The sequence below is a fragment of the Pinus tabuliformis genome, chromosome 2_2, assembly GCF_031772625.1.
Source record: "Pinus tabuliformis cultivar Carrire ecotype Pingquan chromosome 2_2, CPIR1, whole genome shotgun sequence".
Classification (NCBI taxonomy): domain Eukaryota; kingdom Viridiplantae; phylum Streptophyta; class Pinopsida; order Pinales; family Pinaceae; genus Pinus; species Pinus tabuliformis.
This window is the reverse complement of record NC_142300.1, coordinates 1,105,485,711-1,105,511,603: the sequence shown is the minus strand read 5'-3', so window position 1 is coordinate 1,105,511,603 and position 25,893 is coordinate 1,105,485,711. Positions and strand designations below refer to the sequence as shown.

The following is a 25,893-nucleotide window of genomic DNA, read 5'->3' as shown; positions in this document are numbered from 1 at the left end:
CCAAGCCCCAAGAATAAGCACTTATCATGGAACATTTCAGAGCCCATACTAGTGGAAGGCCAATTGTGCAGTGGGACTTTGGTCAAACTCAGTGATCATCCAGTTAATTGATCAATCAACCCAAAATATCTAGTGCATGGAGAATTCGAGTTACCCAAATATGGTGGAGATTCCAAGGCAATGTAACATTAATTGTAGACTAGCCTTGAGTGTACAGGTGTTAGATACTTTCCCCCTTTTCTTGCTTATTCATTCATTGCCAAACACTATACCACTAGTTCTAAGAATCTTGTGGATACTATCACCACAATAAATGTATATTTTATTTTATACGAGACAAGAATTGTATATTTACCTTTGGGACACTCCAAAAATATTGTGATGCACCTTTGTGACCTTTATGACTTTATGACCTTAATTCCCATTCCATGTTCATCCATGTGGATGCACTTTATGATGTTCTACGAGAACCTAATGTCCTTGTCAACTTCCTCTCATCTTCACTGTCATGTTTTCAGGACTTGTGTATCCAACAAGAAATTCTGGAGATGAATGCCATCAAGGTAGAAAATCAAGGGGATTTCAAGTCATTTATTTAGGCTTACCACTAACATAGTCCCACCATATGATCCACCCAATCCCTAAATTGGGGTCTACTGCTATTTCAATTAATTATTAGATGATCATGGTGGGCCATAATTCCAAGTTAAATATTATGACTCTTCATATGATATTACTGGATATACTTGAGGAGACATCTTTTTGGCTAAAGGGTTAAGGGAGGATTTTGACTTCAATATCGACCCATATTCTAATTCTAGAGAGCCATATTGTAATAAGGTGAAAAGCTCCAATACTAACCGGAGATTTGTGGAGTTTTAAATGACAACTCATTAAAATTCCATCAACTGACAAAGTCTATAGATAACTTTTAAGGAAACCCTTTGGAAGACCTTTATAATAAATGATCATTAGACCCACCTCTGATTAGGCCTCGATCCAACCTCAGAAAGAACTTTGAACAACCCTTTCAAGTGACATCACTCCAATATCCAATCCAACATAAGAGAACACATGGATGCCCCACTTTAGTGAGAAGAGGAATATTTAGTGAAGTACAAGACCCTCCCAAAAATATTTGAAACATAGGCTCAAGCTGCCTTAGGAGGTCTGAAATGAAACCACATTCCTACACTCATTAAGATGCCACTGAACAAATTTATAAGGAATGAAGTAGTTTTATATTAAATTCCACAGAGGGTTGAATGAGACTCAAAACATAGCCACCTAATTTCTTGTGAAAGATCCTTAGCAAAGGCTTCTCTAGGCCTCAGAATAGTGTCTGACAGAGGGCTTTGACTTGTGGGAATTAGGGCTTAGATATCCCCTACCAAAGAGGGTTAAAAAATATCTCTATTAATTCAATCAAAATGTATCTCTATCCTAGGGCCAAAAGATAAAAGCCGGGCAAACGAGCTTTATCCATCGAGATAGATTTGGATGCAAGAATCAATGTTTTTGGGTCCAAGACCATCTTCATTTGATTCTCCTCATTGTGTCGATTCCAATGGTAGGTGGAATGCCACATAACTCCTCATGTTTGACGAGATATGCTTGATCAAATTTAGTGCCTCAAAAGTATGGTAAATATCCCCAAAATGAGTTGATGAAGGAAACTTGATGTTGTGGTGAATTAATGGAACTTATTCTCAAATGGTTGATTAACATTAAAGGTATCTAATGGGTTTCCTTAAAAGTTATCTATAGGCACATTTAAGAATAAATATGGTTATACAAATTAATAATATGTATCAACATTAAGTTATAGAAACGTTTTTCTCACTCAGCTTTGGATTGATGGTTAATGGGTCCACTGTTAAGGCACCCCTTGCATTAGGCCAACAGTTAAAATCCCCCATCACTTCTAGCCTACAAAAAAAAGTTATATAAATGTTCTACAAAATAGAGATCACAATTATATTATTGTCTTATCTCAGTCTAAACATAAATGGACGGATATAGTTAGAACTATAGCATATGTAGATGGCTTAATCAAATAATTGACGCAATCAATTATTGAATGTTGTTGTCATTTATCCCAACCTCAATCTTTGAAACACTCTTAATATCCGTCTATGGATTGCATTGATAGGAATACCCAATGGTCACGAAACCCTAAAAGGAAGAGAAGAAAGCAAGCCGTTGTAGTGTAGCCATGATACTCTGCATTTAGGAATTTGGATGCAAGAATCAATGTTTTTGGGTCCAAGACCATCTTCATTTGATTCTCCTCATTGTGTCAATTCCAATGGTAGGTGGAATGCCACATAACTCCTCATGTTTGACGAGATATGCTTGATCAAATTTAGTGCCTCAAAAGTATGGTAAATATCCCCAAAATGAGTTGATGAAGGCAACTTGATGTTGTGGTGAATTAATGGAACTTATTCTCAAATGGTTGATTAACATTAATATTGGGATTATTAAGGATCATCCTAGTTAATTTTAACTTACAAAGAAAGACTTTGTAAAGGGATTATTGATTAAATACTTTGAATCCCATGTTAGCTTTTAAGGATGATTTTTTTGGCTCCAAAATTTAAAAATTCAAGTTTCATTTTGTCTATGTCGGTGCCATGTGTTAGGATGATGTTCACCCCTCTAGAAGCTTTCTCCACTTTATATTTGAGCTTGACATCTCCTTGGAGTGCATTGAAATTTTATCCAATCCTAGAATTATCTCTATTCTAGTAGGTGAGGAATAGTCGCATTCACCTATGGATGAGGATGAATTTCATTGTGAGCTATTAAGATTGATCTAAGGCTATTGTGGATTTTCTGAGGAGTATACTTGAGGTTTTTTGTGGAGTTTTTTTACCTATTTTGAGGCCTAATTTGAATCACCTCTATGGAATAATTTCATATTCTATTGTGGCTGAACTCACTGGCATAATCAAGGAATATTCACTATTTTTTGAGGTAATTTCATTGGTAGTCCAAGGATATTTTTATATTAATATTGAGCCCTATTCCAAGATTTCTCTAAGGAAACCTAGTTTTCTATTTCTGAGCGCTAATTTGTGACTATTTAAAGAAATTTTCACAAAGCTCCAATACTAACCAGAGTGAGTTTTGGAAGTGGGAGATATTGTAATAAAGATTCGCATTGTCTAATTCTATGACTTCAATTGTAGGATTTCAGTGGCTCGCAGCGATGGATAAAGTTGTTTGAGTGAAAATGGAAGTTGAAGCACAACATGAGAACTCTGCTGCTCTGTGCGAGGCCTTATGCCTTGAACCATCTCTCGGCGCGTGGCTTTGAATGCGGAATATCTCTCTGCATTTGATTTATGGCTACGACCCATGTCTCTGCGCGTGGCATTCCCTATATCCAGCTACCCTACGCGTGTCTTTTGTTTTTCAGGTAAGATGTCTTCATGATTCATAACATCATTTTGGTCTAGTTAGTCTACCATTAATGTTTCCTGTCTAGACGAGTGGATCTCAGTTTTTATCCTTGTAGCTGCGCGTGGCCATCTTTAGTCTGGCGTATGGCCTTTCCCTTTCTGTTTTTCCTGGCGCGTGGTATGATTCTAAATTGGTTAGATCTTTTTTGGCGCCTCGCATACTAGTTATGGCCTGACAATTGCAGGACTTTCTCGCATTTTCATTTCATTCATTGAACTTTCACCTTTTTCCTTACTCGCATCCATGACCATAGATTTGAGTCTCCATGATTATAGATGCCTGTCGGTTTTAATCCTCTTCTCATCATCCTGAGCGGGTTTCTTTTCTCGTCCATGTTTAGCATGGACTGAACCTTTTCTTTCTGTCTTACTCTTTGGAGTATATCAGGAGAAAGTATGGTTCTGGTCATCTTAATTCTGCTTCGGATGGGTATTTGATAACCTTATTTCCTTGTTTAAGTGAGTATCAGTCTTATTTCGGTTCTGAGATTTCCTGTTGAAGAGGAGCATTCTTCGTTGGGTCTGGATTTGCAGGCGGTATTGATGGTTCAGGCTTCTCTTTTTTGCAATGAAGGCCTCGCGCGGAGCACAGAGGTATGGTATCAGTTCTCCTTCCTGTATCTGATGAGTTATGCTACTATATTTCAGTTTTTTCCATATCCTCTCTGTGGTTTTTTAGTTTCAGTCTGAGTGGTTCCTTACTCCTTGCAATTGATATGGTAAAGCTGAAATGCTTTTTGCTTGGTTAGAATTACTATTGCAGAGTTCTTACCTGATATTTAAGGAAGTCTTTGTTTCGAAATTCCCATGCACAATATTTACAAACCATTTCATTATTTCCCGGCCATGCACTGATGCTCACTGTAGAATAGGGAATTCCTGGTGTATATGCTATAGCTGTATATGTTGCTGTCCTGATTGTTCCTGATTTCCATGATACTATGGTATTTTTTTTCAGCATATTTCCTGCTACAGTCTAAGGCTTTTCCATTTTCGTTTCACTTGGACAGCTCTTAGGTTCAGGGTTCTAGATGGGTCCTTAGGTTTGCAGGTCTCCTGGTTTTTCTGGGGTTAATTTCCGGTAAGGTTTTGGTTTTCCGACTCCTTGCTCTGGAATTCTCTGGAATGGTATGGACTCGAGTTTTCATGTTTTGGTACTCATGACACATGGGTTGGCACGTTCCGGATGACTTTCTTAACCGTCATTTTGGCTATGACGTGATCTCTTTCATCAACTAATTTTAAATTTTTAATTAGCTCTATCGGTTTTTATACCCTCGCACATATATATATCTCATCAGTGCGTAAGGTTGTACGTACTTCCCTGAAAATATTCAACTTTCAAAAATTTCCACTTAACCGAATCTGATAGGATTTTCTCACTACCATTTCCATATCTATCTGTATATCTGATCCCTCTATATTTCCTGTAGCTTTTATTATCCTCCTAACTTTCTGAGCTACGTGTGTCATTCTTTTTTAGGACGAGCTATCTCCAGTACTTTCTTTGTCCCTCTCTGTAGTACATATGGAAATCCCATCTGATGTGTCTGCTTCGTCAGCCTTGGTGCGGGCTGTTATAGAGGCAGAGAAAGCCTTTGGTAGTGGATCATTACATAAAGATTGGCAATCTAAGGTGGCAAACACAATTATACCTCCTGTCCATATGACACAGAATAAGGAAGGTGGCGGGGATGATTTCCCGCGATGTAAAAAATATCAGCAGTTCATGAAGACTACTCCGCCACCCTCTGCATGCAAGTCCGTGGTTATGTGGAAGCTGTTCTGAATAGTACACCTTAACGATTATTCATTCTAATACTTCCTCCTCCACTTTTCATCTATTGCTTGTCATATTCATACTTGACTCTATGTATCGGACAACAATACTAAAATCACCACCTTTTATTATAAATACCAGAGGATCGCGACGTGTAATTCGAACACAACAACAATTGCAACAGAGCATTTTGAGTATATGAGGGGAGTAATGGAGAGGCTTGTGATTGAGGCAGTGAGTACATGTTTCATGGCAATCACGATGGTGGTGGCGTTAAACGTTGTCACAGGTGAAGCAGAAAGAGAGATAAAGCCTGTATCCTTTATATTCGGGGACTCTTTGTCAGATGCTGGAAACAACAATCACCTGCCACGGAGTCTAGCCAAGTCCAATTATCCATGGTATGGCATTGATTATGGTAACGGAATGCCTACCGGCAGATACACCAATGGCCGAACCATTTGTGATATAGTTGGTATTTCTTACATCCCCCAGCTTCCACAATTCAACTTGTTTCACCTTGTGAATATTTATTTGTATATTGGGCATTTTGGAGGTATTGATTTGATTGGGTGTTGCTAATATTGCAGCTGAGAAAACAGGTTTTCCAATCCCGGCGCCGATCCTGGATCCATCCACTGATGACAACATCGTGTTGATACAAGGTGTCAACTATGCTTCGGGTGGCGGAGGCATTCTAAACGAAACAGGATATCTTTTTGTAATAACTACTCAACATTACTCGCTCCTCTGGTTTTTTTTTTTTTGGTTAATTTCATTTTCTCACCTATTGACTGTATGCTCACGTAGATTCAACGACTCTGTTTGTGGAGCCAAATAGAGTTGTTTCAAGGGACCAAGATGTCCATTTCCAATAAAATCGGGCATGCCAAAGTGGAGAAATTCTTTAGTGAATCCATCTATTTAATGTCCATCGGAAGCAACGACTACATCAACAATTATTTGCTCCCTGTGGAGGCTGATTCCTGGCAATACGCTCCCGATGATTTCATAAACTATCTTATTTCAACATTGCGCCAACAACTCACGGTGAGTTTTCCTGAAGCTTAAATTTGAGACTATTTTTTGGATATATGTTGTGCCCAAGTTTACTAATGTTCTTGATGTTCTAGGTTTCGAGTAGTGGTCTCATCACTCATCATGCACTCAAGTACATGCACTCAAGTAAAGGGGCTCATGCTTTACTTGAGTTTGTGATGAAGGGGCTCATATTTTACTTGAATCTCTGATAAAGGGTGGTGAGACCATTAGTGTCATGTCTCTACTATATTAATTTACTATTTTCACCGTCACATAAAAAAAAATTTACTGTACAATGCATAACTTGATTATCGGCACCTATTTCGACGTATGACGCTGCTACAACTTTAATGGTTTTTGTTTCTACCATCTCGTCACACTTATTAAACAAATTAATTGCAATGGTTTATGTTTTTTTTAATGTTGGCATTCCATGCAGCTTGATGCACAACACCCCAGGGTGTTTCACGTTGTTTCCATCACATGGCCTTCCATGCTCGTAGCGATTGCCATTAACTCCTCTGCTCCCGCCCTGTACGTGGCTTGAGCAGACTGTCTGGTCCCGTTCGCTTCTCTTGGAATCTCTGCCTCATCAACGGTGTAGCACACTCCTCGCGATCCTACGGTGGCACTACCCCGAGGTTCTACTCTTCTCCGGAAAGCAATGGTATTGACCTCATTCTTCTGGTAGCTTCCTTGCGAAGCCTGCTCTGTTGTGGCCCTTACCTTAGCCCCCTATGCAACTAGACACACTCGGCACGGTGGAATTGATGTCTTTGCAGTTTGAGCTCATGGTCCAGAGGTGGTCAAGACTGTTTTCAGGTAACCCTGTTATTTGCGTTATTGTTCGCCAGTTTCCTTACTCCTTTTATGTGGGATTATAACCTTGCAGGGTGTCTGGTTACTGTTCTGAGGCTCGCACCTATACCAATGGGGAAGGCGCTCCTCCAGTGTCAGGTTTCGACAGCGACTGGGTAAGAATCATTCTGGTTGGGAAATTATGGCCCCTGCCTGCCATCTGGCCTCGGCTCATCACAATTTTTTTGGCTTTTCTGTTAAAAGCATGCTAGCGCCGAAGGGTTAGGGTCTCTTAAGGAAGTTTTTCCTTTGTTAGTTGAAGAGTTCTGTCATGTCTCCCACACTCTACCATAGTAATTTTTTTTTTTTAAATACCACTATGGAAACTATTAAGTCGGCAACCCTCCTACCGTCCTTACTACTCCGGTCGTTGGTGAAGTTTTCTGGCAACCGGATTGTTGGTTCATGGTGATGTTATCGGCTTGGTACTATAGGACTAAGGTTCATTAACTCTATACGTACCTTGGAAATCTCCCGCCTCCTTGCGATCGATAAACTTGGCGGATATATGTTACACTTGGCAATTTCATTGAATATGCTCTGGTTATATTGTACTGTTTGGGTTAATGCTCTGGCTATCGGTGTTAATTCTCCCTGCTCTGCCCTCTACGTGGCATGAGCAGGCCCTTCTATCCGCAGTCATTTACCTCGAGCCTTTCGCCACATCAACAGAGGATGGGCTGGGTTATGATCCGATGGTTCAGCTCTTTCATGGTTTGGTTCATTCATCTCTCGGTTATCCGGTTGCATTATCACTTCCACCACTTGGCTCTGGCTCTGTTTCTCCCCTTAGTTTTCCACGGGTCTTATTTTTCTGTCGCCAGGCCTTGAAACAAGTTGGAAGGCCACCAGATGTGGGAATATGGTGACCCTATCACATGGAAGAATCCGGGTATGTTTTTTTTTTTTTTTTTTTTTTTTCTATTTGACATTTTCGTCTCTGGAATTTTATTTTCTGTTGAACACTCCCACAACTCTCTGCTAACTAAGGTTGTAATGGTGCGTTCTGGTTGTAGAGCTCGCCTCAAGAATCCGAGACTCTCAGGCGAGGTTGCGGGGTTGGCATCTCACCTGTCTTCCTTGCTCAAGAAGCCCAGGTAAGGAATTGCTTCCAGATAGTTGTTCTTTGACTGAGTTTGGCTCTTCAGATGATTCGAATCTGAGATGGTTGACTATACTGGTTCTGTTGCACAGCCTTTTCAAGTTCCGAAAGTTTTGAAGGCTTGTTGAGTTAGCAGGGTAATTTTCTTGTACAACCGAGAGCTGTAGGGGTTGAGACCTGTACCCTTTTGCTCGGGTAGAGGGTTTTGTTTTAGCTCTCTAGCATCGAGTTGAACAGTGGTTATTTTGATGTAGCTATGTATATTTTTTTTTACCTGCCATGGTTTATCCCGTGGCTTATCTGGTTGTACTATGTGAGCTTGCAATGTGCTATGAAGCAACTCTCAGGAAAATCCTGGGTGAAGCTGCTGGAAGCGCCTTGGTTAAACTTATTCTCTTCTCCGAATGTGCATATGTATTCGCATAACCTTTGTTACAGTTTTATAACCAACTGCTAAATAGATGTTGTTCTCAAGCTATATACAACTGTATGGTATAATGGTATTGTTTCCACACCTTATTTTTTGTTCAGTTGTTTAAATTTGTGAATGATAACAGTCTCCATCTAGATTACCATTCGTCCTAATAATTGAACTAAAATTTAGATGAATGTTTAGCACTGCCTGACGCTAGTTCATTCCTCTATACTATAAGATTAGGTTCTTTACTGGTTCTCACTGCTTCCATGTTTATTTCTGGTAGTTAAGTCTTATACGCAAGATTTCTTAGTTAATGATTTATTGTGAAACCCCACCCGTAAGGTTCTGGAAGTCTGTGTGCAAGGTAACCCTTGACAGGCTCGTTTGCATGATACAAAGTTTTCTCTCTCCACAATTTTATGTGGTCCATCCTCGGTTACAAGCTGAGGTAGAAAATTTTCTACGTTTTGTATGCCATATATGTTTACAATTTATCTGTGTTTCCAGCATGTTAATTGTAAATGAGATGTATACATTTATATATAACCAGCGTTATTTCTCTAGACTATACATCTGTATAATGCCCAACAAAATTTATGGACCTGCATCACTTTGGATTTTACCCTCATTGTTCTGGTTACTATTAACAGGTAAAATTCAATTCCATATTTATTATTTGTTTTCCAAGCGTGAAATCTTTGATTGCAGTCTCGATTTATATTTACTCGACTAGGGTTTGGTCGGAAAATTGGTATTGTTTTGCTATGTTATATATCTACCATCCCTAGTGATGTGACCCAGCCCACGCTTCCACTTAGCCTTGCCTTTACACCTGTTATGGGCCTTATGACGTGGAATTTCCGGTTATTATTTTCGGCGGTTGCATGCAATATGGTTAGTAGATGTTTTGGTTAGGCAACTGTGAGTGAGTTAATGCTTCATTCAATGTTCACCTACAATCCTCGGGCCTGGTTCCCTCCGGTTGATCTTTGCCCAAAACACCTTGGCTTCCCGGTCATTCGCGATTGTTCGGTTCTGATGTGCGGCTCTGCGAGGGTTTGTTGGTTACACTGTATGGTTCTTGTTTCGGTGAATATGGTAATCTCTGGTTTTCCTTTGGGTGTGGTTTTGAATGAATGCCAGCCTTCCAAGCTTGATTATGTGGTTGCCTGTGGGTTTCTCCTGTGGCACGAGTCTGTCTTGGCTCTGGAGGTGCCCTTGCGCGAACTCTTTTCAAACAGTAAGTTCCCTGGTCTTGTTCTGCCATTCTTTTGTGGTTTAGTTTTGGAATTTGGTCTCTTGTCTGATAATTGCCCCTTGCTGTTGTTCTTATTGCTTCTGGTCTCTGCTCGATATGTAAAATGGTTTAATTGCTGGTGCCCTTGAACTCAGGTAACAAGGTGATGGACTTCCACGGCTACAAATAGGTAAATGGTCCTCTCCTTGATTCAATTCGACCTTCTTCTGGCGTAGACTCTGACCAGGCCTGCTCCTTCTGTCTCAGGCTCTTTCGATTCGTCAGTGGCTCTGTTCCACGAACTCCTTGGTCCGGTCGCACTCAGGTAATTTATATAACCCTTCTGTTTCTATTTTGCTTCGATTTTCAGGTCTCACTATACAGATGTATTGACTGAGCCCTGTTTGTATGTGCAGGTCAATGGCTCGACCTGGGTACGTGGGTTCCTTATGAGTTTGGTCTCCCAAATGTGGCAACTCTCTACCGGTAGGCTCTGGCTCTTAAAGCCCGTCAATGTCCTGTTAGGGTTTTTAATTTCCTGTTGGGTTCATAGCTCGACGTTTTGCCTTCGTGTGTAGTCTAAATCCCTTTTGAAAAATAAAGCTTCAATCTGGCTGTAGTTTTTGTTTTGGTTGGCTGTTCGTTTGAGTTAAGAGGGTTCACTGTTACCAAACCCTAGGCTAGGGTTTGTCCACTCTGTGGATGCAACACTTGTTTTTATTTATAAACAAATGTAATACATCTATACTCGGGTCAACAACAATGAGAACATAATTTTGTTATATCTGTTTACCTATGAAAAATATGAAGAATTTTTCGAAAGTACCTCTGTTATAGCTTGTTTCCTTCGACACTCTGTTTTCGGTTCTTTATCCTCTCAGTCGTCTTGTTGTGCTTCACTATTCTGGCTGTGGCTCAATTCGTTTGTTCTTCGCTCTGATTTCAGACGTATGCATGAATTCGATGTTGTTTGATGTTGGGAACACAATGAAACACGACCTTATAGTGGTCGTTCTTTGTCTGCTAGCACTGTTCTTAACAATTCGATAAACGAAAATACAATAGTATAGTAAATAGGCAATGATACAGATGGACAATTTTGAAATATGATCTGTCTCTGTTTTATTTCTTTATTATGAAATTGCTGAACCTTTTCCCTGTTTTACATTGCAATATTTATACATCATTTGTTTACAGTTAATTGAAACTGTAATTGCTTTCAGTTGAACAGAAATAATATGGTTGTGTAACTACAGTTCGGTTGACATGACAAGATCTTCATTTAGACAATTTTGTCTTTTTCCCCTTAAGTTGACAGAACAATTATTAAACTGTTGTTTGTTTCTGTTGGATAAATAACAACCCTAACCGACTATTAACTTTGACTAACACAGTAATTAAAAGTGAAACAAAATAAAATCCTATCCCATGTCCTGATAAACTAAACATAAAAAAACAATCCAAATACTCAAACAACTTTCCAACCTGGCAGAGACTTCACCTGGTCATGGTGAGCTGGATGCTCCTGCATCACCTAGGGTCTCTCTTCTCCCATGCCAGGGTGGTGAGCGGTCCAGAATCTTTACGAACCCTATAGTTTCACTACGGTTAACATCCACTCTCATGCCTTTCCAGAACTTAAGAGGGTTTTGATATACTTGCCCCTTCTCCTTTTTTTTTTTTTTTTTAACTGAAAGCCAAGTTTCAAATATCAATCTGTATTTTTTTTATTATTATTTAAAGAGTCAATTCTGTATAGAGTTTTCAGCTACAGTTCTCTTTTTTTTCTACGAATGAAACAAAACTTAATCATGCACAACAGTTAGGAATTTCAGTACCTGTATTGTTTGATGTCAATTCGCTATTCCAACAGAACTATTCACCTTGGTTTCCTGAACGGCTTTGTCTTGCGAAACACTCCAGAAGCTGAGCCTTTCCTTATCTCCCACTTCTAATTTGCCACCCAACCTTGAGATTCATCCTTCGGGACCAGAATCTCCCCCCTTGCTCTCTTGCAGGACCACTGTCCTCAGCACAACAAGATACTTGCACCATGTGCTTGGCTATCTGGTCATCACCAGACTTAGCCATCCATTTTCTTCTTTTTCCTCTGCCTATCCTCTACAGCACAGACTAACATTTTTCTCCTTTTCCTCTGGAAACCTTTCCAGTCAGGAGAGGTAGTTAGGGTTGCAATCACTGCAACCATTTTTCCCAACTTCCCCCTCAGAAGTTGCCAGCATTTTCCAAGAAAACATTTCTTATCTTATTAAAGAAATAATAAAAATATTATTAAATTCCAAAACAACTAATAATGTCATATTCAATTTTTTTAACCACAGTAAAGTCAAATATTTACATTTTCCTGGGGCATTACAAGTTCTACTCTGTTTCTTTAGAGTTCCTACGGTTTGAAGTGGGCTTAGTTCCCACAAGGCTCCTGAGCTTCAGATACACAGTTCTATCTAAATTTTGCTATTCTTGCTTGGAATATGTAAAGGATTTTCGGCTACAGTTTATAAGATTATCTCTCGGTTGTATTACAGTTATTTGTGGTACAAAACCAGAACTGTGTATATATTGGAACTTCTTTCATCCATTACATATTTAAAGTTCTTATGTGGATCCTCCTATATTCTCGTATGTTTATCTGTTCTGGTACTATTCAATTTTGTTTTCTGTAATGAAAATTCAAAGTTTCTAGACTCAGAATATGGCCTCGAACTAGCTTGTAAAATAGTTCAATAAATAGTTTTGAGTGTCTGTTAAAAGAATTTCTTGTAAAATCGCGTTTGGCTTTTGTATACGAATTGTTGGAGTCATACCCCAAACAGAGCTTAGGGTCTTTTCATTTCTCCAGGTTTCAATCCCGCTATGAGTTTCGCTTCCCATTGTCGTTTCCAGGAAATTCGCTAGAGGGTTTTTACCCCTCGGTAAGTTATTTCAAAACAGGTGGGAAGTTATATTGAGGTTCTCGTCCTTGGAAGTTTCTTGCGTCCATTCAGGGTTCAAAACCCTGAAAAACCCTGAAAACCCTGAGTGACTCCGGGGTTTGAGTCTACCCCATTTAATAGGTTATTCATGCAACAGTTATTTACCAACAACTCTTATATTATCTGACGCGAAGTCTCTTAACTTGCAGAGGTGATTTGAACACTGAGCAATGTTTTGGTTAACTTCCTATATTTCCTTTTTTTATATGTCTAAATTTTCAAGAAAAACACTTGTACCGCGTAGCTCTAATGTGGTTCCGTCTGTGTCTATTTTCATTTCTTTGTTTTTGTAAAAGAACCGTAGTTGTGTGTTTTCCTATTTATTTCCGCACTCAACAGAACAATAATAATAGCTCCTTTTCTATTCCTGCATTCTACCGAACTGTATAATTTTTCCTTACAGATACTACTGTTGTCCTTCCAGTTCCACAGTTGGTCAATACTAAATTTTCCACAAATGATATATGAACGTATTTACAGGGGAGGGTGTCGAAGGCATATAGAATAGTTAAATATCATAAACCCAAACCCACAGTGAGATAATCTCAATTTGACAACTATATTACCAAAGCTATATTTTCCTCTTTACCTTTAAGAAATATCAAACCCTATAAATGAGACTCTTTCTCTAATTATCTAGCAGTGGCAAATACTTAAAGAAAACTGTCTACTTAGAAGACCCTTCCAATTTAGTTCAATTTATCAGCATTTCACAGAAGGTACGACATACCTGAGTGATTTTATTTAAGTACTCTACAAGGAGTGGTCACCTCTGGTCGAAGCTAGTCACACCTCCCGACCTTGAGATTGTCTTTCGGGACCAAATCTCCCCCCTAGCTTGCTCACAAGACCAACAGTCTTTCACAAGTTGCATGCGCACTGCGCTCTTACCATCTGATCATCACCAGACATAGTAAGCCCCCTTTTTCTCCACTGCCTCCTGCCTGTCCTCTCCAGCACAGTTTTCCCCTTTCCCCCTTTTCCTGGAAACTATCCCACGATTGTGGGGGGGGGGGGGTGAATTAGGGTTTTGCAACTATTTTTTTATTATTAAAAACATAACTTCCCTCAGAAGTTACATGATATCCTCATGACTAGGAAATCATTTCTCTCTTTTATTCACTAATAATACTAGCAATTGCACCAAATGTTGCAAAGGAAACACCGTAAGGCATAAATTCGAGAATAATCCTACTATATAAAACATCATTGATAATAAAAATTAGTAAACAACATGTCATTCAGAGCTAGAAGATAAAGAGAAATCACTTACCTTTGCCTCTTAATCTTCAAAGATGGTGTTTCAAGTTGCAAATAGAAAATATTTGCTAGATTTTGAAAAAATACTAGTAGATGACATTAGATAAGCTAAATAAAACTTACCTTTCCAACATAGATTGCCTCTTAATCTTCAAAGATGGTGTTTCAAGTTGCAAATAGCGAATATTTGCTAGATTTGAAAAAATACTAGTAGATGACATTAGATAAGATAAATAAAATAATATTAATTCATGAAAAATATGATAGCTAACAATATGATGCCTATCTTTCCAAATATAAATTTGCATAAAAAATCATAAATTTTAGACATCACCATGTATTAGATGAAAATGAGCTAGACATGAGCTCGCAATTATTCATAACTTTTGGTATAAAATCTGCAACTTTGACGATTCTAATCTCGTGGTGGCCAAAATTCTAATCTGTGTTATATCATCGTTTTATATTGACAATTGGAACATGCCATTCCAAGAGTTTACATGGTGAAAAACCTTCTACTTGGTTGAAGGCATTCATTATTCATACAATCCAATAAACCAACATTAAAGAAAATTATTCTTCATTACAAGGAAAATCGTTATTTTGAAAGAATCTAAATAGGAGGGCACCATGAGAGAGCTCATGTTAGATTTGTGCTAAGATAGATCTATACTTGTTCTAACCAATCCCTTTTTAACTACTTAATATATAAGCTAAGATCCCTAAATACATTGATATCTAGTGAGAGTCTTTGTTCATTTTCTTTATATACATATATATATTTCAAAATTATTTATTGAGGATTTTTTTTTAATTAAATATATTTTAGGTTATTGTATTTCTATTTATATTGAAAAATATAAATTTAGAATATATAAAGATTAAAGGCAACATCAACCATAATTTTTTTAATTTATGTGAGCTATTTTGGAGAGATGAGTTTATTTAGGTTATTGTATTTCTATTTATATTGAAAAATATAAATTTAGAATATATAAAGATTAACGGCAACATCAGCCATTTTTTTTTTTAATTTATGTGAACTATTTTCGAGAGATGAATTTATGTGAACTTAATATACTATAAGTTCATTATGTGTATATATTTGAATAGCATAATTTTTTTTTTAATTTATGTGAACTATTTTCGAGAGATGAATTTATGTGAAGTTAATATACTATAAGTTCATTATGTGTATATATTTGAATGGCATCGTTTCTCAACCGAAAAATAAACAATCAAAGTTAACCATTACTCGAAAGATCTAATAATTGCATATTCTTTTCCACAAAAATCAACACAATGTGTCACTTTTCAATTACTTTCACCATGACCTTGAATATGTTCATCTTTGACATTGCTAGACCAAAAGTATGCATTAATTGTATTCAATGACCAGTTAAATTGTTCCATCATAAATTGAATTAAAATCTTATTGATATATTAATTTTAAAAGTTTAAACAAGAAAAATCATCATAAAAAAAATATAAAAGTGAGCTCATGATTTCATTGGCAAGGGCTATAGTCATTTTTGTTTTAATTGCATACACATTAAATCACTTTAATCTCACATAACTTGCATATAAAATTTAAATCTTATATTATATCCTTGCGGAATGTTAACTGCAATATTCAGTACGAGGTTTTTAATTCTTGGCATGATTAACTTAAGGCATTAAGAAATGAATTTAATGTATGCCGAGGACATCATGCATGCTGTCCACTTGGCCTTTGAACCTTCTCGATGCTAAATCTGCTCCATCCACTTGTCATCTCTCGCTCCAGGATTCACCAACACATCGATGATTCTCCGTGATCCTATCCGATGGACGATGTAGATTACAGAGGAGGAGGGTTACAAGGAAACTAACTCACTCACCCCTCCCACAATTCGGCCTCATTCCTTCACTACATGATTCAGTTTTCTTGCTTGCGACGATCTGTAAGGGTTTGCTTGCAACGATCTGCAAGGCTTTGCTTTCTCAGAGTCTGGTTTTGAGATATCATCAACAATTTGGTTACTCGGGTAAGTTCATTGTTTTATACATCCTCTTCTGGGTTTTTAACTGATTACTCTAGATTTTCCTCAATTAATCTGACCTGATCTATTGAATGCTCAGGAATGGTTCTCGTTTATGCTCAGTTCAAAAGCTGGAGCAGGTTTAGTGCCTAGAGCCTCAACACCGGTGGGCATCTTAACCCTGCTTGGAGTAAACCCTCCAGCGTTGTTCTTAATGTGAGCATGAGTATCGACTTGGGGTTTTTTACACAGGTTTTCATTCTTCCGAGGCATGAGTATCGACTTGGGGTTTTGTACACAAATTTTCTTCCATCCGGTGTTTCGTTTTGCACACAGGTTATTTGTTATAGGTGATGTTCACAGTCCTCTCTGCCGAACAGTTGCTTTATATATTTTCCTGATCCGTCCTCAATACCCTGCTTACATTTCTTTGTTAATGGTGTACACGTACGGATGCACGAAGGTTATCAGGGTTATTTCAAGTTTCCTCCCACTACCCAGCTAATTAGGTCGATAGGCCTTCCTATGAATCAACAATCGTCTACCCATTTACCCTGCTCCGTTTGATCAGGTGAGACACTTTCAACCGTAGATTTGAAGTGTGGTTTCTGCTGCCGATTTTACAGCCAGTTGTTACGCATTTTACGGCAGATTTCCAAGACACCACTTAGGTGCAGCACAATCCCAAGTCCAGGTGCATGCACCTGTCTGCACAAACTCCTCCCCCTACATTTGACACTACCCTCGCTCCCTTCATTACTTTTCCAACCTCCCAAACCCTCCTCATTGGCGGACCAAGAAAATGGGAAGCACTAATGCCAATAAGCCTCTCAAGATCATTGCAGGAGCTGATGAATTCGGCTGCGCGCTCAAAGATTCCCTTATCGAACACCTCCGATCAAAGGGTATCCAAGTCCTGAAGAGGGCAAGAAGATACTCGATGCTCGATGCCTGGCTCGACACCCCTTTCAAGGCCCCGTGCCCTGCCAGCAAAGGGAATCCATGGCCGCCTGAGATCGCTGGCTTTTTAGAAAATTCCTTGCAGGAAATGCCCAAAATACCCGAACACAGCAAGCCTCAATCTGAATCCTCCTGCGCTCTCTGTTCATTAAGCAAAACGAGAAACTTCCAGGATGTGGATATCATGCCCGAGGGATCCATGAGCATCGTGCGAGAAAGCCCTACTGCTGCCATTGTCAAATTCAAGGCCGGAAGTATCGAGCCGGCCCATCACCATACCTTTGGGCATGATCTTCTTGTTGTGTCTGGGTCGAAGAGAGTGTGGAATCTCACTAAGAATCAGTGCTTCGATTTGGGCCCTGAGGATTATCTCTATACTCCTGTGCCATTTATTGCACTATAGGAACCATAGAGGTGATTTCATCCACTCCAACTCGTCTGGGTTGCCTTCTATGAGTCAGGACATATAATGAATCTTCTGAGATCGAGGAAGGGGTCGACTGTATTCTCTTCGTTTATGTGCTTGGAAGGCTTAATTGGGCTCCTGGAATTAAACTGTTTTACAGTCGAGGTGTGTGTCGGGAATCATGGTGAAGGTGGAAGTGACCATGGAGGTTGGAGCCGATGGAGTTGCCATAATCAAGATGACCAATCCGCCGGTCAATGCTCTGGCAGTAACAGGTAAGGGCTCGAAATGATTTTTTACAAAATTGAAAATAGAAATCATAGAATCTGAGCTGAAACTGAAATTTTTATGTATTTGAGGGTTTTAACGATGCTTGATTTAAGGATCAGATGTTTGTTTTCATGATGTTTTTAGGTTTAAAAGGGTTTTAATTGCTGTTTTTTTAGTATTAATTATTACATGTTTTATGCTATTTTCGTTTTCATTCTAGTAAAAGCTAGGGTTAATCGTCAAATCTACTCGAAACCTGTTTGTGAGATAAAATGTTGATTTTTTGATAGAAAAGATAAATTATTTGGTGTCGAATTCAGATTGGTATAAAGAGGTCTGCAGATTCTGAAAACTTCATTTTGAAAATCCTAGCACGATCCAGGGAGTGATAATTTTAAGGAAAGAAAATTAACTTATTTTATTTAAATTTTGTTTAGAAGTTTTTACAACTCTACATAAATTTTAAAATGACAATTGTGGAAATTTGGCACAATATTGTTGAAGTTACCAGACTTGACTCTGAGAATGGCTTGGCCAAAGCCCAACAGTTTGGAAATTAAATTGTCAAAGTGATCAATCTCGACTTCGAGTACGAATTGTAAAGGCCCAATATCAAGAGTTAATTCGAACTCGGGAAAAACTTGTAAATTGATTTGGGAAAGTAAAAGATACACTAAATTTACTTTTTCTGGGCAGGGGTAAACACTTTTTTATGGTCTGTTGGGAGCAATAAATCCCAACTTCATCCCATAAAGCCTCTATTAATGCGGGTGCTATCAATCTTCGCCGATTCATACACGAGTGGGGTTCTATTCCTGCTGCGGTTTGAACTTGGGTTGTTATTGTGGTCACTCCCCTGTCTCGACCTCTAGACCATAGCTCAAAAAATGAAAAAATACCTTCGGGGGAGAAAATATGTTTTTGACTAATACAAGTATTTATGACAACTATAAAACGGGAATATTAAAGACAACTCATTTTAGATTTTATATACACACACATACTTGAAATGCTATGGATTCTCGATAGGTGACACAGGTTTGCTGGTTGGTTGCTGTTGAATTAGGTTAGAAAAACAAACACAACGAGTGTCTTTTTGGGTTCTCTCTGTCTTTTAGATAGAGATGGCAAAGTCTGAAACATCACTTGAAAGTCGGAACTTATTGAATCAGTTTGACTCGCCTGTGACCTTGAGTCTGAATATATGACTCGGGGTCAAGTTAGATTTGGTTTCCTCAAAGAATAGAGTTGAAATTGGAAATTTGACTCAGACGAATTAGAATAGTTTGGCGACATTCTTTAAATTTCTCATGCTTCTTTGTTTTTCTGAAGAAGCTGCTTTTTGGCCAAACTGGCATTACATTGTAGAAGTTGTACTGAATTCTCACTTTTTTTGGCAAATTTTGGATAGAGTGGGAAAAGCTTAAAGTAATCGAGGAGTCTACTCTTGTCAGAGTCATCTTCATTTTTATGGATGCTTGCTTGATCTAATCCTGAGATTGAGCTGCAAGTTAATGAAAACTATCAGCTTTTAAAGAATCTTTAGAAGGAGGTCAGCTTGATGACACCTTTGCATACAGAGATGTGATTTTGAGATTAAAGATTATGAGCATAGTTAGAAAAATGAGAACTATCTCGGACATTCTTTGTTGCGAAAATGAGTAATGAAATATGTTGATAAGCCCATGGAAAGAAAGGATATTCAAGTCTTGCAATAAAAGCATAGTTGATTACGAGAAATACATAATGTGGAATGCATAGCGTAAAAGTTAGAGCGATATCTAGAACAAATACATATTACTAATTGGTTGAACCCTTAATTGTGATAATTAATTTCAAGAAAGAGCTCTTTCCATTAGGGAATCTCATAATGCAGATTCTAGATTGTAGATCAGCATTATCAAGATCATCATAACATAGAACCATTAATCGTTGTAATAAATTTCAAGAACAAACTTTCGGTGAACCTTGCACATACCAATTCCAAATCATAGGTCAACCTTAGCAAATTCATCATATTACTGTCCAGTAAGTAGTTGACTACGTCATAATTTTATGTTCATTGAAAGAGAAGGTTTAATGACATACGCATTTGTGTGTTGATATCTTGGTGTAAGTAATGGATTAGCATATGTGTTATCATTTAACTTAATATCGGTAGTAACCATTCAATTAGTTTTATTTACAATTCTTGCGGGCTTGAAAGAAAAATATGACAAAGCAATGAGGAGAAATGATGTGAAGGCCATTGTTGTCAGTGGTATGCATGTTTTGAAGTTGTCGGTTGTAATCTAATTTTGAAGGATTGTTTGATTATAATAGTGATAGTAATATGAATGCAGTTTGCAAAAGGGATGGAAACTATAGTATGTACTAAATGTTCAATGGTGTTATAAATCTTTATATATATTCATATATATAGAGAGAGATGTAAATGCTTCTGTTCAAAAATCGAGATGATTTCATGTCTATGTCTCTGTTTTGGCATTGCTAGGTAATGGAGGCAAATTCTCAGGTGGTTTTGACATCAACGTTCTCTAGGAAGTACAACAGACTGGTATGCCAAACTAAGTTTTCATACAAAATTCAAATTCTATTGCAGATTGTTTCAAAGGTTGCCATGTTTGCTCATATTCAATTCTCTGTAACTGTGTATCTAGCAGGGAACTTGTCGCATTTGGGTAGAGTTTCTGTTGATCTTATGATCAATACTATTGAAGGTAGGCGTTCGTTATATATGTTGCTTTTTTTGTTTTCACTAAAGTTGCAAGTTGTCGGTGATATGTATGGCTGAAGTGGGGCTACTGTATCTTGGGAATGTTAGCTATTATCAAATCCACAAATAATGTATAAGATAGAGGAATGTTTCTTTTACTTTGACTTGTCATTTCAAAAAACATTACCAATTCTTATAAAAGACATTTTGCTGGATCATTATTTTTCATATGTTATTTGAATACTATAAAGCGAAACATTATCATACCCTTGACATTTTGAGCTTTTCTAGGAATGTGCCAAAATATGGATACCTAGGCTTATTGTAGAGTATAGATGGATTTGATGGTACAGTTAAAAGTAGCATTCTTATAGCATAGTTAGGAACTCATCAATGTATTGGTGAAGGATTCTACATGTTTTCCTGTATTGTAATACGTAGTTGGATATGTTGATATTGTTAACATAAAAAAATTAAGATTCTAATGGATGTTTAGGCACCCCTGAAAGTTTGGAAAAGGATTCTATGTGTTTTTAGGATGGAACCTTTTTCTGGCTCTGACCTTTTTGGCCTTTTGGTGCTGTTATAGAGGCTAAGAAACCTTCCGTAGCTGCTATTCAAGGGCTTGTGCTTGGTGGTGGATTAGAATTAGCAATGGTATGTGGCAATGATTGTCCATCTCTTGTAATTTTATGTTTTGGAAGGGGAATTTTGGGAACTTACATGTTTTGAGTTATCATGGATGTATTTAATTTACGCAATCTTGTCATGCTCGTATTTCAACCCCAAAAGCGCAACTTGGGTTTCCAGAACTTCAACTTGGGATTATTCCAGGATTTGGAGGTAAGATTTCTCAATGTACATTTATCTGTCTCAGCAGGGCTGACTTCATACTATGGTATAGCCAATTTTAATCTGACTATGAATTATTTGGAAAATAGGTAATGATTTGTTTCTAGCGCTGAAGACTCTTAAATGAAGAAGGCGGCATGTAGGCTTTTATATTTTATATTTTATTGCGAAGTTATTTGTGGCTTCCTGAGGGTTGATTTTCCCATGCTTTAAACCTGTCAGATCATTGGACTGTCATAGCTCCTGGCGTGCACGTTATTGTTGTATCTATGAATGGGTTTTTCTGCTTCTTGGCTTCGATCATGACTATATGGGGTGGCCTTCTGCACTGGTTTCCATGTGCAATCATCATCATGAGCTAGAAAGTCTATGATGTGTTTTGTCTTATAAGTTGGCATGTGTTTTGTTTGATCATTCTTTTGTGTCTTCGATCATGGTTTCAGTATTCCTGGATATAGTCTTAGGCTTGAACCAACATCTCTGCTAGAAAAATTCAACAATTCCAATTTAATAATCCTATTGGCCTCTCTTTGTACCTTTTGGGACAATTGCTAGTACATATGCTCTTTTGATATGCCAGGTGTGGTTATTTCTATGTGGTCTTCGATTGAGAAGGAAATTCTCCAGATTCACCGTGCCCTGTTATTTGAGGAAAAACCCCAATTGTTACTTGTGCACGGAGTCAACCCTCCCGCATTTTTCTTAATCCGAACATGAGTACCAACTTGGGGTTTTGTACACATGTTTTCTTTTAGGGTTTCATTTTGCACACAGGTTATTTATTAGAGGTGAGGTTCACAGTCTTCTCTGCTGTACAGTCGCTTTATATATTTTCCTGATGCATCCTCAATACCCTGCTTACATTTCTTTGTTAATGGTGTACAAGTACGCATGCACGAAGGTTATCCAGGTTATTTCAGGCTTCCTCCCACTACCCAGCAAATACATATGCTCTTTTGATATGCCAGGTGTGGTTATTTCTCTGTGGTCTCCGATTGAGAATGAAATTCTCCAGATTCACTGTGTCTCTTTAAAAAAAAGACCCCAGAAATTTTGTTAGTATACACAGATATTCATATATTTGGCATTGAAATTATTCAGAGTGTTGATCAGTTGGGTTCTGTGGAAACACATAAACTGGAAACCTTTTCTGTTGTTCTTCAGAATGTTCTAGGGAAAACGAGCTCAACCGTTTATGCCGTTGCACTACTAGCAGCTGGGCAGAGCGCGTCGATCACAGGAACATATGCTGGACAGTATATCATGCAGGTACATCAATATTGCATTGCAACCACGTATTGTTTTTTTTACAGTTGAAGGAAAATGAATATTGATAGTTGCACCTATGATTTCCATAGTATTCTTATAACAGAATGACATTAAATTTTGGTGTATCTTTTTTTTCGTTGCAGGGATTTCTTAATATGAAAATGAAGGTGTGGCTGCGTAATTTTCTCTCAAGATCTATTGCCATCATCCCAAGTTTGATAGTTTCGGTTATCTATGGCTCTTCTGGTGCTGGGAAGCTTATTATTATTTCATCGGTACGTTTTTAAAGTATAAGCAGGGTCAATAGAAATTTTTGATAATCAATGTGGCCATCTGTATTATTCTATTATTTGAATCTTTGAAATGTTTTATCTAGGTTTAGTAAATTTTCAAACTTTTATCATTATTTTGATTGGACAATTAATCCCATTTTTTAGGGTGGGGATTTGGCAATTATTCAGTTTAATTTTATTCACAATGAAATGAGTGTGTGACAATTACTATTTACAATGAAATGAGTGTGAAAATTACTATTCACAATGAAATGAGTGTGACAATTATTCTAATAGCACTCTTAAATCTGTAAACATGGCCAAGAGTCTCATACCATGTTGAGGTTTTCCATTACACCATTACACCCAAAACTGCAGGTTTAGTAAACTTTCAAAAACTTACCATTCTTTTCAGCTAGCAATGAATCCCATGTTCTTAAGAGGATCCCAGTATGGTGATTAATCTGAATGATAGAATCAGAACAGGTTCAATTTTTTTGAAACACTCCAAGAAACCAGCTTCCAGCGTAATTCACAAAAGTTTACATTTTCAACATATTACAACATAGTCATGTCATAATGCCACTGGAGCCCCAGTAAAAAAGTTATCATTAAACCCTCCAACCACCGGGTATATCTTTTTTGCTTAATCTAAATGATAGATTTCAAATAAGATAAATGTAACGATTACTCCAACATTATATGTTTCTAAAATCTAATGCTATTCCATTGCTTTCTTGCAGATCATACTGTCATTTCAATTGCCATATACATTAATTCCACTGTTGAAGTTTACGAGCAGTGACATAAAGATGGGTCCTCATAAAAACTCAAAACTAGTAAGCTATTACTACCGGCTTGAGGATTTCTACGATTAAAATAAAGTCTAAGTGTATTTGAATTGGAAATGCTTGCTTGGATTATAAGGAAAAAAAGTTAATTCATTTTTTGTAATCGTTGTTTGTTCGTTATCGTATGGCAGCTTCTGGTTGTTGCTTGGATTGTTGGATGGTGTATCATAGTTGTCAACATCTACTACCTAAGCTCAGGATTTGGGACATGGTTGGTCCATAATAGTCTGCCTAAGATAGCTTCTATATTTATAGGAATAGTTGTATTTCCACTTATGGCTCTGTATACAGTGTCGATTCTGTATTTGACATTTCGACGAGACAAGAAAGTGAATTATATAGCACCTGCAGAACTCGCCGTCTGATCTTAAATTAAAAGTGAGTCTGAACTGATCTGAATAACAGGGTACTAGTACTGTTTTTATTAGCGGTTTTGATTTGTAGAGAACTGATTTGAACTCATATGAAATCATAGTGAGTATTAACAGATCTGAACATTATTGAGTATTTTTACCTTCGTGTCTTCAAGATGGTTTTACCACGGCACCCTGTGCGGTACCAAAAAATTTGCAGCCTTACTTGGCCTCCATTACTATTTGCAGGAAGTGAATTCTACGAACTAATGTGGATATAAAAACGGAACTCAAAAACAGAGTCAGGCATAGAAATAACACCAGAAATACGGAGAACAGTCCGGCATTGAAGGGCACAAAATTTTTATTTTGAGAAAATCCTCTTGTGATATATAAACTCTAGCATGTCTTATGTGCACGTTGTTCCAGGATTGCAGTGGGACAAAATTAGAAATGTATGGCTTATAGAAATGTATAAAAATACAAATTAGATAATTTGTGATTATATTTCAGTGATATAATGCGAACACCACTTGCCCAATGCGGATTGATATCTCTCCAGTATTTGCACAAATCTGTTGCCCTCCAAGTTAATCGTAACCCAAGGTAGCATCTTAAATCCAAACTTCTGACTCCCATTTGAAGTAGTAAAACTTGGGCGTAAATTTAGTAATGAATTGAATCCCCTCTTGCTAAACAAAGGTAATATTAATAACCCATATGTGCGACAGGAATTTCTGTGGTGGTTTCGTGTATCTGTGGTGGTTTCTATCATACACGAGTACTATTTGTGAACTTTGAATGTGAAACTACTTTGAAAGAACATTCAAAATGATTTTATTTATTTTTTTTAAAATAATTTTTTATATTCTCTTAGAGAGACAATAGTTTGAATTATGATTTTATTAATTTTTTTAAAAATAATTTTTTATATTCTCTCTAGAGAGGCAATAGTTTGAATTATGGACATATTGTCTCTAGTTTTTTAAAATAATTTTTTATATTGTCTCTAAAGAGACAATAGTTTGAATTATGATTTTATTTATTTATTTTTAAATAATTTTTTATATTTTCTCTAGGGAGACAATAGTTTGAATTATGGACATATTGTCTCTATTTTTTTTAAAATAATTTTTTATATTGTCTCTAGAGAGACAATAGTTTGAATTATGATTTTATTTATTTTTTTTAAATAATTTTTTATATTGTCTCTAAAGAGACAATAGTTTGAATTATGGACATATTATGGAGACCATATGTTTTTAATCTCAGGTATTGTCTCTAAAAAGACAAAAATGTAATTGTCTCTAAAGAAACACAAATGAAGTTGTCTCTAGAGAGACAAATGAAATTGTCTCTAGAGAGACAAATCAAATTGTCTCTTAATAGACAATAATTCTTGTCTTTATAGAGACAATAATAATATGTGTTCTATATTGTCTTTGTAGAGACAAATTTTTGAGACATTATATTTTGAGACACCCGCTTAGAGATAATATTTAAGACAATACACAAGTTTATTTTTGTCTTAAGTTAAAGACAATTGACTCAAATATTGTCTTAAATATTGTCTTAAAACCTCCCTACATGTAGTAGTGTGGTTACATGCAGCACAAAATTGCTTACCTCTGCCCAGTATTTGAGTCAGTTTCCGTCTTGCTGCTGAATTCACAAAGCTAAGGTCCCAGATACACTTTCCTTAGGTCATGCTCAATATTTTGATTCGGGTCAGTAGATAAATTGCTAAATGTCGCAATTACCAAGCTC

The 25,893-nt window shown here is 37.2% G+C and overlaps 2 protein-coding genes, 1 long non-coding RNA gene and 1 pseudogene across 3 annotated transcripts; all 4 read left to right on the top strand.

Moving 5' to 3' along the window:
• Positions 1-5,457: 5,457 nt before the first annotated feature.
• On the top strand, positions 5,458-8,376 carry LOC149197254 (GDSL esterase/lipase At1g74460-like). The gene is made up of 7 exons (XM_089408619.1): positions 5,458-5,722; positions 5,838-5,968; positions 6,058-6,297; positions 6,728-6,822; positions 7,181-7,262; positions 8,163-8,243; positions 8,341-8,376. The coding sequence occupies exons 1-7, from the start codon at positions 5,458-5,460 to the stop codon at positions 8,374-8,376; spliced, it is 930 nt and encodes a 309-aa protein (XP_089264745.1).
• Positions 8,377-16,979: 8,603 nt separating this feature from the next.
• On the top strand, positions 16,980-17,540 carry LOC149197253 (DNA damage-repair/toleration protein DRT102 pseudogene; annotated as a pseudogene).
• Positions 17,541-19,997: 2,457 nt separating this feature from the next.
• Positions 19,998-21,204, top strand: LOC149197252 (uncharacterized). The gene is made up of 4 exons (XR_016254175.1): positions 19,998-20,073; positions 20,308-20,370; positions 20,477-20,533; positions 21,119-21,204. It is a non-coding gene; the product is annotated as an uncharacterized LOC149197252 (long non-coding RNA).
• A 92-nt stretch (positions 21,205-21,296) lies between these two features.
• On the top strand, positions 21,297-24,461 carry LOC149197251 (metal transporter Nramp6.2-like). The gene is made up of 5 exons (XM_089403883.1): positions 21,297-21,372; positions 22,546-22,650; positions 22,794-22,925; positions 23,666-23,761; positions 23,905-24,461. Exons 1-5 carry the CDS (start codon positions 21,298-21,300, stop codon positions 24,136-24,138), a joined length of 642 nt encoding a protein of 213 aa, XP_089260009.1. The 5' UTR covers position 21,297; the 3' UTR covers positions 24,139-24,461.
• Positions 24,462-25,893: the final 1,432 nt, after the last annotated feature.

Coding starts and splice junctions, on each gene's coding strand:
- LOC149197254 (XM_089408619.1), top strand. CDS start 5,458: ATGGAGAGGCTTGTGATTGAGGCAGTGAGTACATGTTTCATGGCAATC. Junction 5,723..5,837: donor AACCATTTGTGATATAGTTG/GTATTTCTTACA, acceptor CTAATATTGCAG/CTGAGAAAACAGGTTTTCCA. Junction 6,823..7,180: donor AACTCCTCTGCTCCCGCCCT/GTACGTGGCTTG, acceptor ATAACCTTGCAG/GGTGTCTGGTTACTGTTCTG.
- LOC149197251 (XM_089403883.1), top strand. CDS start 21,298: ATGCTCGTATTTCAACCCCAAAAGCGCAACTTGGGTTTCCAGAACTTC. Junction 21,373..22,545: donor GATTATTCCAGGATTTGGAG/GTAAGATTTCTC, acceptor GTTGTTCTTCAG/AATGTTCTAGGGAAAACGAG. Junction 23,762..23,904: donor CTCATAAAAACTCAAAACTA/GTAAGCTATTAC, acceptor ATCGTATGGCAG/CTTCTGGTTGTTGCTTGGAT.